Source organism: Oppia nitens, unplaced genomic scaffold (assembly GCF_028296485.1).
Source record: "Oppia nitens isolate AA-2021 unplaced genomic scaffold, nextdenovo-longstitch-racon4-pilon3 scaffold1_pilon_pilon_pilon, whole genome shotgun sequence".
Classification (NCBI taxonomy): Eukaryota; Metazoa; Arthropoda; class Arachnida; order Sarcoptiformes; family Oppiidae; genus Oppia; species Oppia nitens.
This window is the reverse complement of record NW_026533199.1, coordinates 8,768,079-8,782,732: the sequence shown is the minus strand read 5'-3', so window position 1 is coordinate 8,782,732 and position 14,654 is coordinate 8,768,079. Positions and strand designations below refer to the sequence as shown.

At 22.9% G+C, this 14,654-nt stretch overlaps 4 protein-coding genes across 4 annotated transcripts; 2 read left to right on the top strand and 2 right to left on the bottom strand.

The window, feature by feature from the left end:
* Nucleotides 1-340: 340 nt before the first annotated feature.
* Nucleotides 341-5,684, top strand: LOC128951189 (uncharacterized). Its single transcript, XM_054296438.1, has 6 exons — nt 341-395; nt 4,155-4,459; nt 4,731-4,827; nt 4,887-5,196; nt 5,261-5,432; nt 5,521-5,684. The coding sequence occupies exons 2-6, from the start codon at nt 4,168-4,170 to the stop codon at nt 5,682-5,684; spliced, it is 1,035 nt and encodes a 344-aa protein (XP_054152413.1). The 5' UTR covers nt 341-395; nt 4,155-4,167.
* A 402-nt stretch (nt 5,685-6,086) lies between these two features.
* On the bottom strand, nt 6,087-7,852 carry LOC128951188 (putative phosphatidate phosphatase). The gene is made up of 3 exons (XM_054296436.1): nt 7,801-7,852; nt 6,589-6,900; nt 6,087-6,520 (listed from the first exon to the last, which is right to left on the bottom strand). Exons 1-3 carry the CDS (start codon nt 7,850-7,852, stop codon nt 6,087-6,089), a joined length of 798 nt encoding a protein of 265 aa, XP_054152411.1.
* Nucleotides 7,853-8,886: 1,034 nt separating this feature from the next.
* LOC128952453 (uncharacterized) lies at nt 8,887-9,887 on the bottom strand. Its single transcript, XM_054297855.1, has 2 exons — nt 9,666-9,887; nt 8,887-9,279 (listed from the first exon to the last, which is right to left on the bottom strand). Exons 1-2 carry the CDS (start codon nt 9,723-9,725, stop codon nt 9,010-9,012), a joined length of 330 nt encoding a protein of 109 aa, XP_054153830.1. The 5' UTR covers nt 9,726-9,887; the 3' UTR covers nt 8,887-9,009.
* Nucleotides 9,888-11,865: 1,978 nt separating this feature from the next.
* On the top strand, nt 11,866-13,716 carry LOC128951187 (uncharacterized). The gene is made up of 5 exons (XM_054296435.1): nt 11,866-12,222; nt 12,502-12,697; nt 12,812-13,014; nt 13,184-13,552; nt 13,690-13,716. Exons 1-5 carry the CDS (start codon nt 11,866-11,868, stop codon nt 13,714-13,716), a joined length of 1,152 nt encoding a protein of 383 aa, XP_054152410.1.
* Nucleotides 13,717-14,654: the final 938 nt, after the last annotated feature.

Here is a 14,654-nt window from a genome sequence, read left to right as displayed (position 1 = left end):
ATTTTTTTGTTGATTCATAAAATTATATTAAATTATTTATTACATATAATATAAAAATATTACTTATTTGTAAAGTCGTGTACAGACATCCCATTTCTGTGTTACACCACTTCACTAGATATGTGTGTTTCCCAATACTAAGTCAAGTAGTGATCAATTATTTTATTATTTATTTGTTTATTTCATTATAATTAATACAAACTCATTGTTTATTAACTATATTTATCTATAGTGTACGGTATATATCGTATATATATAATATAAATCGTATAAATAAAAAATATAAAGTAACATAATATATAAAATATATATATATATATAATAAATTCAGTTATTTAATAAAATTAGTTCAATTATTTTGTGCTCTATTGGCAAACATTCACATCAATTATCAGGTAAATTAATCAATTTTAAACTAAATATTTATACATTATATTAATTCAAATAAAAATATAAATTAATTTTTATAGTATAAAAAATATTTTTTTGCTACAATTAATAATAATTTATATAAATAATAAATCTGTTTGCATGTGTCATGTATTTATGTGAATTGTTAAATTTAATAACTATGAAACTTATTATCTTAACTATCTATTATAACTATCCATAAATCGATTATATATTTAATAAACAATTATTATCTAAAATGTATATAATTATGATATATATAAAAATATTAAGTCATTATTATTTTTTATATTTCACAACATTAGAAAATATTAATTTAATATTAATTAAATCTATTTATATTATATTGTTGTTATTGTCCTGTGCTTTATTTATCACATGAAATATGATTTATATAAAGATTGTACAAAAAAAACTAATTATTGTAATTATCTATTGTTAATAATGAATCTCATAAAAGCAATGAACAGTGCAGTGTCTTTGAAAAACAAGGGCCCAATGGTTTGAAACATTGAATAGGTTTAAACTATTGGACACTAAAAGGTTTAGTATATATACATTGAATGTGTTGTATGTTTTGGTTGTCACATCACTCGTGAACAGGTAGACAGTAATATAAGTCATATGTAATAATCTATTTTTTTGCATTTCATGACGTAATCACTATTTTTTTAAATTACATAGAAAGCAATGAAATAATAAAGTATTTTTTAATTGCATATTAATTTGTGAAAACAATTAGTCTAAATCACCAAAATTGTTGATTTTTAGTTACATTTTATAAAATTTTGTGTTCAACTTATTAAGTCTATCAACACTTATGTCTACAAAGAATATTCTGATTTTTATTTTTCATTTATTGTTTTATATTTATAATCCAAGAGATTGTGTCAAACGTTTGCATAATTTATTAAGTCGTATATTGGATTTAGACTTTTAACTTATCAGCTAATAGTTATGTAAGTCATTATATTAACATTTGTGTAATTTTTTAAAATTATTTTAAGTTTTAGTAGTTATAAGTCAAATATATTGATACTATTTTTTAAGTACTATTAGTACTATTTTTATATAAGTAAATAGAAAAAAAATAATTATTATAATGTTTTTATAAATATAATATAGTAAACAATTAGAAATACACATTTAATTTTTATTATATATTACACAACAAGTTGGAAATTTTCAATACTAAAATATATATATACTTTCAATGTCGAGACATACATTTTTTACAACAAAAACTGTTAAATATATTGCCTTAAACTTGTAGTATATCTTTGCGATCATTTCTTGAGGCTTATCATGGATTACCATAAGATTGCAATGAAATTAATATTTTATTTTAAATAAATTCATGTTTCAAAAGTACTATTTAGTCACTTATTGAAGTCAAAATAAAATTTATAAAAATATATAAAATATTTGATATTATTGTGAAATAATTAAATATTTTTTACAAATAACGATATTTGAAACAATAAAAAAATCAATTATTTGAAATATAAAAAATTATCATATTGTGTCGATATCCTATTTAGTGGTTAATCGTATGTAAACCAACTTTTCCTCTCTATGTTTGACCTAATTTTGTTAGTAAAGGTATGTACTGTATATTTAATATGTTGTGATAACATTATATTAACTTTTAAATAATTTAGAATTTTTGTTATTTCAAAAAAGCAATTTTGCATTTTAACAGTTATTATCAATTTATTGATAAACTTAGAGACCAGTTTACTTTTTTATGATTATATATTATAGTAAAACATTATTTATTTATTTTATATCTCTCTCACTTTTTTCTTTGTTTAAAAATAATCACAAAATTATCTATAATTTTTTTATTACCTTTATATGTTTGTGTTTTTAAATTTTAGCATTTATAGTACACGATATTTATTTTTGTCAGACAAATAATTTTTTCTGAAGGACTAAATAAACTATAAAACTTTATAAAGAGTTTTTTAAAAATTGTTAATAAAACACTGTCCATTAAGATCATTAAATCATATTTTTATAATTTAAAAAACAGTAATTTTTATAATGAAAATTTTATAAATTGTTATTAATGGGTAATATAAAAATTTCAATGTATTCAATGATTTTTTCATCATTTAATTAATTGATTACTTTATTATTATTTTTTTAATTTATAAAATTCTTTGTCACATTATTTTAAATGACAATGAAATTAAAGGTTTCTGGTTTTTACACAAATATGCCTTTTATGTCATTTACTTTAATTTATAAATTATAGAGTTATTTATAAATTATGTCAAATTTTTATCATTAAGTAATGAATGCTTGAGATAATTGTCAGCCAAGTGTCAAATGAGTTTCAATGGCAATCTATGATTTAAAAAAAGTTTATTTTATATTTTTATGTTATTTTGTTAGTTATTTACTCTAATTTAAATGTACTTTGTTTGAGCTGATTATAAAAATACAAATTTTTATAATTTCCTTTTTATAATATAATATTTTATTAGATTATAAACTGTAAATTATGTTAGAAAATTATTGTTAAAGAGAAAACTAAAAGTAACAAACAATGTACTGTACTGTAGATTACTTTTAATAAATATTATTACATTTAATTACTATATATATTGCAATTTTAATGAATTTATAAAATTTAAATATATAAATATTTATAAATTTACGACAATTATAATCAATTAGTCACATAAATAATAATTAAATATACAGTATATATAAATTATTTAAAACAATATTTTTAATTATCATTTATTTGTGTCTAAGTGATTATAATTGCCATAAATTTATTAATTGGGCTAATTATTGATACGTTTTATAATTTTCCTTATAATTAAACTATTATTTTATTAATTTAACGGAAAGATTTAAAAATATAAAAAAATTATTTCATGATATATAGTTGTTGAATATAAAATATTTTATAATAAATATTTTATTTATTATATTTTACAATATATCACTTTGAATTATAAATAATAAATGAGTTAGATTAATAATACATTATATAATGATTTTTTATTTACAAAATTGTGTAACATATATTAGTATATATAATATTAATAAATTATTAATTATTAAGATATATATTTTTTTAAATTATTGGCTATTGAGTAATTCAACAAACAAATGGTTAGTTTGATAATTAATATAACATCTAATGTAAACTCTTATTTATAATAATTTCATTTAATTTAATATTTTGACAATTATTTCGTTATTATTTTGCATAATATATAGATTAAAACTACTATGACCTCTAATTATACTTATTATGAGGAAAATCATTACGTATTTATCAATATTATTGCGAATTTATAAATTTATTTTAAATGCTTTTATTTATAAATATAAAAAATTAATATTAAATTAAAAACGTTAAAACATTATTTTTTACGAATGATTAGAAAATGTTATAATATGAATGACATAATAAAATTTAATAAAAATATAAAATTAATTTTAATGTTAAAAAAGTTTTAATTATTTAAATTAATACACGAATCTAATTAAACCAAATGTTTTAATGATATAATTAGTTTTACTTATCAGTGCTTTTGTTAATTAAATAAAAACGAAATTAAAGTGTTTGTGTAAGTAATTATAACATTATTTATTAATTAATTGTTTTTATGCTTTTTAAATATTAAAAAAATCAATTAAAATTTATTTAAATCATTTTATAGCCCATATTATTTAATTTTGTTTATTATATATTTATATTAATTTTATTATTAATTTAGTAAATTTCTAACGATGACTAAAGAAAATAAAGTAAAATATATAATAAAACACATCCGAGTGACCACTTGTGGTCAGTTATACCAAATATGGAAAGAAAATAAACCATTGTATGAAAGGTCACCTAAAAGCGGTCTAACACTTGATGTTGAATATGCGGACAATTTGATGGCTATTAATAATAAGCTCAACAATAGTAAAGTGATGGTATGTCTTCACGGAGCTCCCGGTTCTCACGCAGACTTTGCCCATATTATTGAATACATGACACAAATAGGTGTTCGGGTAATTGCCCCTAACTTTCCAGGTTTGTCAACTACAGTATATTTATATTGTATTTATATTATATGTTTTATCGTATAATATAAAAATCAAAACAATGTCTATTTAGTTAATTATTTTATTCAGAGACTATTCATTTGATAAATTCTAAATTAAAAAATACAAATACTGTTTGTTTTATTTGTTTAATTTTATTTGTATGTTAAACAATAGTAGATTATATATTAGTGCTATTTTGATTAATATATGTTAGAAATAAATATTTGAATATTAAATTAATATAATACTATTATTAGATTATTCGGTGACCATTAAAACAGAGATATTTAGACATTCAGCGGAAGAAAAAACTGAATTTATAAAAGATTTTTTAAAAACAATTGGTATAAATAAGTAAGTAATTAATAATTATTATATAATAGATGTCAACTAATGATATGTTTGTCCATCAGAGTCGATGTGATATTAGCCCACAGCAGTGCTATATATCCCAGTACTCTATTATGGTGTGACCCAAATGGTCCACAAATTGATTCATTTGTATTGTTAAACCCGGGCGGACACCGGCGGATAAAAGCCATGCGACCCGTTTGGTACACAGAGGGCAGTGTCAAAGTATACCAAAACAAATGGGGTCGCAGTTTGTTCTCGACTTTTGGCACCGCATTCCTTAATCTGACCAAAACGGTGACCGTAAAGGCAGATAACATGAATAATGTCATACTTTCCGCTTCAACAATGAGATACTCGCGATTCAAACAAGTATACTATTATTTATCATTATTTATATTATTTTATTTAATATATTTTCTATTTGTTCGGACAGCTCGGCGATCGACTTAAAAAATTACGTGAATGTAAAGTACCGGTGCTTTTGGTGTTTAGTGAAAACGATCGGTTAATTGAAAAAGAGATCTTTTATGAAATGTCTGAAATTTTGGGCGCAAATAAAGATAATATTGCTTATTATGATATCAACGGACAACTTGAAAATCAATGTAATTAGTAATTACTTTATTATAATATTAAATATTATCAAAAATTCAATTACAACTAATTAATTAATTATTATTATTTTGTTAATAGTTTCATCAAATGACACAATAAGAGTGGTTTCATTTCGTTCAGGAGGTCACTACTGTTTCCTAAAATATACACATATTGTCAATCAATTCTGTGATCAACTTTTAAAATCATTAGACGATAAACCTTTGATTAATAATAAAGTCATTTATAATACAGACTTTTAGGTACTAAAAGTACTTAAAATAATGTTTACTAATTTTAATAATGTTTTCATTCCTTTAATTATCATTAATTTCAATTTCATTTTAATTATATAATGTAAAAATTATTTATATATTTTTTGTAGAATATTTTCATACATTCATTCATTAGTTTTTATTAAAAGATATCATTAAAATTACGATAGTTTATAAGTTGAAAACATTATAACATTTTTTTCTAATATAATAAATTTATGACAAAAAATTATAATTTAATAAAATAGTTTGCTTTGTGAGTACAGTTATAAAACCTATTGAATTGTTAACTTAAAAGATATAACAATTGTTTTGTAAAAAAAATTAAATTATTGAAAATAAAATTTAATAAATTACTAATATATACCTAACGTAGTATCGATTAATTAGCTATCGATTAAATGATATGGTAGTTGTTAATAATTTATTGAGAGGAATGTAATTATTTGCATTGTTTTTATCAATCAATTGATGATCACTGATTGTATTACTCAAAAATAGTTTATATATACTGATTGCTGATACAATGCCAATAGCATAACCTGTTAAGACATCACTGGAGAAATGCCAATAGTTTTTCCATTGTGTATATCCCGGGTATGTCGAAGTAATGGCTATAATCAGATACAGTGATTTCAAAATATATTTCCATAAATTATGTTTTGGTCTCAATTTGGATCTCAAGTAAAGTATAAGAAAAGCACCGGCATATAAGCCAATGGATGCGTGTCCTGAATAGAAACTATGTCTAACGTTCCTCTTATATCTCATGGGATAGTCATCGTTACGGCATTCAAACGTCTCGATGTGTTTATCAATAAAACCTAATGATATAAATTCAAATCATAAAACAGTTTATAATGAAATAATCATAAAATAATTTAATGACAACCTTCTGGACAATAATGATCTGCATTACAGAATCGGATGGTATGAGGTCTGAGTCGTCCAAACAGATTCTTCATAATCATTACCAACAAAAAGTTAAAGAATAAACCAAAGATAAAGGCAATGATATTGTGATATATAATTAATTTGTTATTAGTTTTGGATATTTTTGAGATAAACTTTTCAATGACCACTATAGCAATGATGGGAAGTCCTACCGAAATGGATAATAACTGTGCCATCGATACCTGCAGTTTGATAAAAGGTTGTCTAATAGACGTGTCATTACAGTTGAAACCATTGTCTTTTGGTTCAACTGCTATCGTCACAAATGCTATTAATAATAGTAATATCAATAATGATTTGATATTTGCTTGTATTTTAATCATTAGTTCAAATATTTTTATTTTTCTCACAACTATTCACAACAATTCAATTTTGTGGACACAATAAATCAAAATTATATTTTACTTATAATAACACTTCTAATAAAAACTTGAGAATTTTATTAATAAAATTGACAAATATTTTTAAATTGCTTATAATTATTATCATATATACTGTAGTATATGATAGTAAATATGATTTAATTAAAATCAAATTAATTCATAAATATTGAGTATAAATATATAAAACTAATATTATAGTTAATTAATACTTGAAGTTATGATAATATAGAAATGAGATAATAACTAAATTTATGATATATTTTATAATATTGGTGTGATATACTTTAATTTAATCATAAATCATTTATTTGTTTATAAATTAATACAATTAATAATCAGAAAAATAACATTGCTCAATTTCACATATTCAAACTACTATTTCGGTATATATTACGTTAATTAATGGTAATCTATAAAACTCAATATTTTATTAAATTTAAATATTATTAAACTTTGTTTCATATCTTTATGAATACATTTTTATCCAATTTGAATCACATTATACAATACTGTATGATATAATATGACTATTTTGTATACATAATATTGATAGTATAGTATAGCAGTTATTTTATGCCATTTAAATAGATTGTGCAATAACTGCATTCATAAAATGTATATGAATTACAATATAAACAAATATGATATCCACACAAAACCTGTACTATTGTACTAAATCAATATACAGTATACTATACTGAGTATAGTATTACTGTTATATAATAACTTATTATAGTATTATTATTAATATTGTTAAAATTATTAACGTAATAAAAAAAAGATAATTACAGTACTTACTAATACTGTACAGTTTGCCATCTACTATGATATATGAAAAATAATTAAATTTTAAAAATTTATTTAAATAAATATTTAGAAATATATCAAACTATTTTTAATATTTTAATTATGTCAATATTTTGATAAATTTTGACATGAAATATATACAATGTTTTCAGAACATTAATTTTTTGTTTGTTTGTTTATACATTATAAACAATATAATATATACAATATATATAATTATTATAAAGTATAGAAAATATTACATTTTACAAATAAAAAGATTAACATTATTTATAAAAATATTGATATAAGAAATTTTCTTTTAATAAAATTGCTTTTAATATAATTAAATATTGATTTATATAGCATATAAAATAGCATTTCAAATGTTACTTAATTTTATTCTTGACTTATACTGTAATTAATTATAGCAATAATTTTTATTTTATTAATGTCTTTATGCTTTAATTGCTTGTTAGCATTAATAAAAGTTGAAGTTTTTTTAAATAATGAATAAAATCTATTAAAATTAAAATAATTTTAAAGTTAGTATTACTTTTTCCAATAATTTATCACACGAAAAAACTTCAATTAATTATTTGGGCGTAAAAAACACTAAATTAAAATTTATAATAATTTCTAAGTAAACTAAGAGTTTCCGCGTTAATATTTTTTAATAAATCTAACAAAACATATCATTTTTAATTATAACAAATGTAATAAATAAGTTGTTATTTATATATTAAGATAGTATATCATTGATTCACCATATTATGGCAATGTTAGATTATATACGGAAATAAGTCTATTTTAGATTAGTTTAAGACAATTGTCTAAAAACATAAAATATAATAATTTTAAATTACAACAAATTAAAAAACTAGAAAAATTAAAATAACTATAAATTATCAACAAAAAATTCAAAAGTTACTCTAAGGACTATCAATATATAAAAATCATATAAATAAAGTCTAGATAAACATGATTTAAATCTATACTTAACTAACTATATTTAACTATAGCTCAATTTTTCTATTCATTTTTATCCTCTCTCTCTCTCTCTCTCTCTCTCTCTCTCTCTCTCTCTCTCTATTTTTTCTTGTAAAAATGAGTGTAAAAAATCAACTAATTTGTGTTGACTTCAGCTATGAATTTGTTGTAATATTTGGTATTATTATTAGTGACAGTAATCACTCATTTTTATCTTTTGACGCCCTCTTCTTCAACTGTACCACTCCTGCAGTGCCGGCACTTAAAACAGTCGAACCGACGCTTGTGGTCGACGATAGTACCCATTTGATGCCTCCCAAGCCATAAGTGACAACACCGGCGCCGGCATTATATACACCAGTCGTTGCTTTACTAATCAAACTTTTATTTGTATCATCGCTTATATGACTTGCATATGAAATGCTATTATTTATAGCACCGTAACTGCGGTTTAAATCGTTATTAATATTCTGTAACCACAAAAAAATAAGGCAATTGTTATTTTTGAAACAAAATATCTATTTTTTCTCAAAATTTATCATTTCGTCCTTCACTTATAACTGATGGTTATCTCAATGAAAATTAAACAACACTTTTATCACATAAACAATACAATCACTATACAAACAAACAAAGTTTTTTTTAGTGGCATCAGTGCAAAGCTTAAACGGCAAATCAATGACTAAATGGGTCATTGATTATATACATAGATAAATACTGTATGATTTTGCTTTCAAAAAATATGTATTTATTAACATATACACACAGTAGTACTGAACATTGCAAATGTAAATATATTATATGTAGAGTACATATATATAACAACATAAGTGCCAGACATGGCATAGACTCTCACCTGATGTCCGTTTTCTATGAGAACCGTTTTGGATGTATTTTGTTGTGAATTAGTTGCCATTTGTTTAAATAATTGCTTATCGATTTGTAGTTAAATATTGATGTTTTCACACTATTTTAAGGCAATTTCAACACACAATTTCTAACAGTTAGTCATTGAATATGAAAAACATATGGAATATATGGATATAGTTTAATGAACTAACCATTAGAAGTATAATATTATATTAGTTATCAAACTGTGCTTTGAATGCTTAAAAACATCAGAATAGGGATGACGTGTTGAGTCTCAATATACTGTATAGTACTGTACTGTAGACAACAGTTTTGATATAAAAACCATTAATTCCTTTATATTTATAATTTACAGACTCTGTCATTGATTATTATTGTCAGACATCTAACACAAACACATAATAAATATAGTACAGTATATATTGTATGTTTCAATATATGATTCGCATAATATTGTAATGTTTTTTTTATTATCTAAATAAATAGTAAATTGCATATAAGCATATATATTGGTAAATTATGCTTACAAAATAATGTGGTAATTTCATGCAAACAAATATGCTTGCTAATCATTAATATGGGTCTACTGCTGATAATTATTGTTAGCATGATTTTCAAATATGTTTTAAAATTATATTTTTATAACATTATTTTATTTACCAAATTTTAATTACTTTATTTACTTATTTACAAAATATACCCAAATATATTCAAACATACTTTAGTAAGTTATTTGTCAGTCACCGGTGGTATCGTTTATAATCACATTAGTTTCTATACACAGTATATACTAATTGTTGAAAAATGCCTATAAGTCACACCCAAGTGTTTGTGGTCTTAATCTGAGCCCATTATCGCTACAGTGAATGTAGGGAACAGTCAATGGTATTCTCAATTGTATTGATACAGACTATTACAGACCTCTCATTTATTTTTGGGAACTTTTGGGCATTTGACGGGTGATAGAGAGAGAGAGAGAGAGAGAGAGAGAGAGAGAGAGAGAGAGAGAGAGAGACTCATATTACACAAAAACATTAAGTTTTTGCAGATTTAGACATAATATATTAGGATACAAAATATATTTATATTCTATATAATGTATAAATACTATTACTGGCTATAATAAATAGTACAATTTATTTTGAATATTGAGATATATAAATATATATATTTTTATTTATTTATGTAGTGTCTAAAACTTCAAAAACTTATTTTAAATTAATGTTTTATGCAAAGCAAGTGTTTCTCTCACACACCCAATAAGTATATGTTTAAAAAATAGTAACCAAAAATACAGATACAGTATATAGATATAGATGTATATTGGAGTAACTGTCGACACAATTGTGATTCACAGTCAATGATGTTGTTTGAGACCGAAAACTCTAATAATCGTGAAGTTGTGTGCATTTTGTCTAAAAATTATCAACATTTGTAACTTTTTTTTATTTAACTTTTATTTAACTAACAAAATAATAATAACAAATAATTTTTTATCATAAATATTTTATCGTTTTTTATAAATTATAATAATTTATACAATTCTCTAAATAATATATGTGTAAATTTTTCAAAGTTTCAAAATTTTTGTTATGAAATGATAATTTTTAAGTAAAATTATACAAATTTTTCTATTTATTCAAGTGGTTGACAAATTCATATATGATAATACAGTAATTTTATTTAACATGTTTTTCTAAACGATAATTTTATAAATTATAATTAAGTTGTAAGTGTAAAACACTACATATGTATGTAATGTTTCCGAATTACAGTTGTACTAAAAAATAAGTAAAATTGAAATTAATGTAAATAATACATATGTAAAACAAGTTTTTTTAATTGAATAACTTAGTGTTTGCCATCTATTGAATTGAATGCGAAAAAATAGCAAAATAATTAAAAAACAAACATTTATACAGTATATAGTATATACTGTGTGTATATAAATACTGCGTATAGTCTGTAAGTTATAGAGCATGCAATGTATAGGATGTTTGAAAATAAATAAAATGTTTGGTTTGAGAGCATATGTCTGGCAAAAGGCTATTCACTCACAAACATAGCGATTGTGTGACAAACAGTGAATCACTGGAAAACTAATGCATTAATATATATATAACACTATAAAGTATATAATATTCTGTTTGTGTATTGAATTGAGATTCTCGTCAAACAATGTGAATATGAATTCTGTGAACAAATTCTTGCATTTTATACTTCATTTAATATTATTTTACATATATATTACCGACTGTTTCAGTGATAACCCAATTAAGAGATCAGCAAATAATTATAATATTAATGAAATAACTGACTTTCGGTACGACTCGTGTCGTATCGATGCCATCACACGACTACCTAATAATACATTGATTGTCGTCAGTAACGGATATTATTGGGTACTCAATGAATGGCAAATCCCGCGACAATATAATGTTGCGGGACGTGTGACACAACTTTTTCCGAAGTTTAAGACAATTGATGCCATATTTACCGATCCAATCAACGAAGTGGATCCCAAAATATTTCTTGTGTCTCATGTGAGTCACTTAACTATATTTTTGAATAATTTTATCTACAATTTTCTAATCCAATTGTTTTTATTTACTATTTATATAGTTTTATGGTTTTTAGTTTTACATAATTATTGGTTTTTAAAGTTTTATTTTATGGTTATATTTTCGTTTTATATTAGAATTAATTTATAAAACTATTTATAAAAAAGTTTGTAAATTATTATGTTATTATTTGTGACTACAATATATATAATATATAACTAAAATGTTTGTCATATTATTATAAATAAAATGATTGATTAGTCGAGGAAAGGCCTACGCGTCGCGTGTCAGGAGTTTGACGGACAGTACGACACTCGCAATACATTTTGTCATTTGCCAGTCAATAAGCAATGGTATTCAGCATTTAAAGATCTGGACCTAACTGTGCCGATAGACTCGGCCACGTGGAGGAACAGATCCAAAGATAAGGACGAAGGCTTTTGGGTCTTCTTTCAAGGTATACCTTCAGCACAGGTAGTGCTCAAAGTCATTATCCAGTGATGACTCACTCATTGTATTTGTTTTTTAATGTTTAATCATTTGTTATTTCCTAATACTCTCACAATGTTAGGCAAAAAGATGTCAGTTATAGATCCGTATAAAATGGATCTCCGATTTTCTTATGATATCCAGAAATGGATGAAAATCAATGATACAATTACTGCCACTTATTATGATTACCGAAGTCATAGTTTTCATTTATTTTTCAATAATAATAAGTATCACATTTGGAAAGTGAATGTCCCGCTAATGAACTCATTGCCAATGGGATGGGTATGTGTTATGCTTTCCCTTTCAGTGACAGAATGGGAAATCCCTAGAGTTTGTCACAAAAGATTGAAACAAAATTGCATTTAAAAACAATAAGCGCTTTATTTTACTCTATTATTATTATTATTATTTAATTTGATTGCAACTGTATGTCTGTATGTATGTCTAATAGGATAGGGCTTTCCTTCACGGGTCACTCAGCGAACCACTGAAAATCAATAGGGATTTCTTTAAATTGAATGAACGAGATCTCAGAAATTACAATCAGCCGTATTTCCAACAAGAAGTACTTAATCTCAATGACGATCATCTCATCGATGACTACGACAGCAGTACTGCTAATGTTGTCAACAGTAAAGACACTAATGAAGAGTTAGAGGAAAAATTAGAAAATAGTTTAGAAGATAATAGTAATAATAGACGAGAATTACAGTTAATTACAGAAATGGAAAAACATTTAGACAACGATAACAATAAAGTCGACAATAAATTCAATGTCTTTAATAACAATCAATTTCAACAGTCAGACGAAGCGCCGCCCGTTAGTCGTATTGTGGCCAACACTGCACCCCTTACTCAACATTTTTTTATATTTATTTTTTATATTCATTTTCACATTATATTTCGTACGCCTTATATATTTTTATTAAATAAACAATTTTAAAATTGAATTTTTAGGGCAAAACAAATTTTATTATACGTTAAAGTTAGAGAGTTTTTTTATTTATACCCCAAAAAAGCTTTGTTAAAATTTTGTAAAGCAATAATTTTTCAGTTTTTATATTATTACTGAAATTAAGAAAAAATAAATAGAAATATTTAGCTCAAATATATAATAAAAAGTTTATAATAAATAAGTTATTTGAAAAATGAATTTTTTATCATTTTATGTCATTTAATGTACTTTCTATACATTTCACACATAATTTTATGATAATCTTAATCAAAATAAACGACATTTGAAAATGTGTGCACTTTTAATGACCACACAGTTGGTTGTAATCAATATAATAAATGTTTGCATTTTGTCGACAAAAAGATCATTAATGTTTAAGTTCATTGACCTCTCATATCATATGATCTTAATTTATAGTATTTAAATTACAGTAGTAGTAATAGTAATAGTAATTAGATGATAATAATTAAATATAGTACTACAGTAGTAGTAAAAGTATTTAGATAGTAGTAGTAGTATTATATTTAAATAGTAATTTTAATAATAATAATAAAATTATAAAAGTGTGTGCATAATCTTTGTGTAATATGATATTATATCACTCATATCATAACATTATTAATTCATTAAAGTCATTATATATCAGATATAAGATATATAACTTATATACAATATATAATTAATAATTATACATATTACTATATAGCTTTAGTATATTTATATTTATCAAAAATATTATATATTATTCATATGAATGTCATATATGGGATATCCTATACCGGTATATATAGTTACGTTATATATATATATATATATATATATTGTGGGACCGGATAAGTGTAAGTATAAGTTGATGTTTGTGTATAATTGTGCAGATTTTAGTAAAATAATTATCATTTTAATGAGTATAGTATGTATTGATGATAATAATCATAATGTAAAGTAAATGAGAGATTGCATAACATTA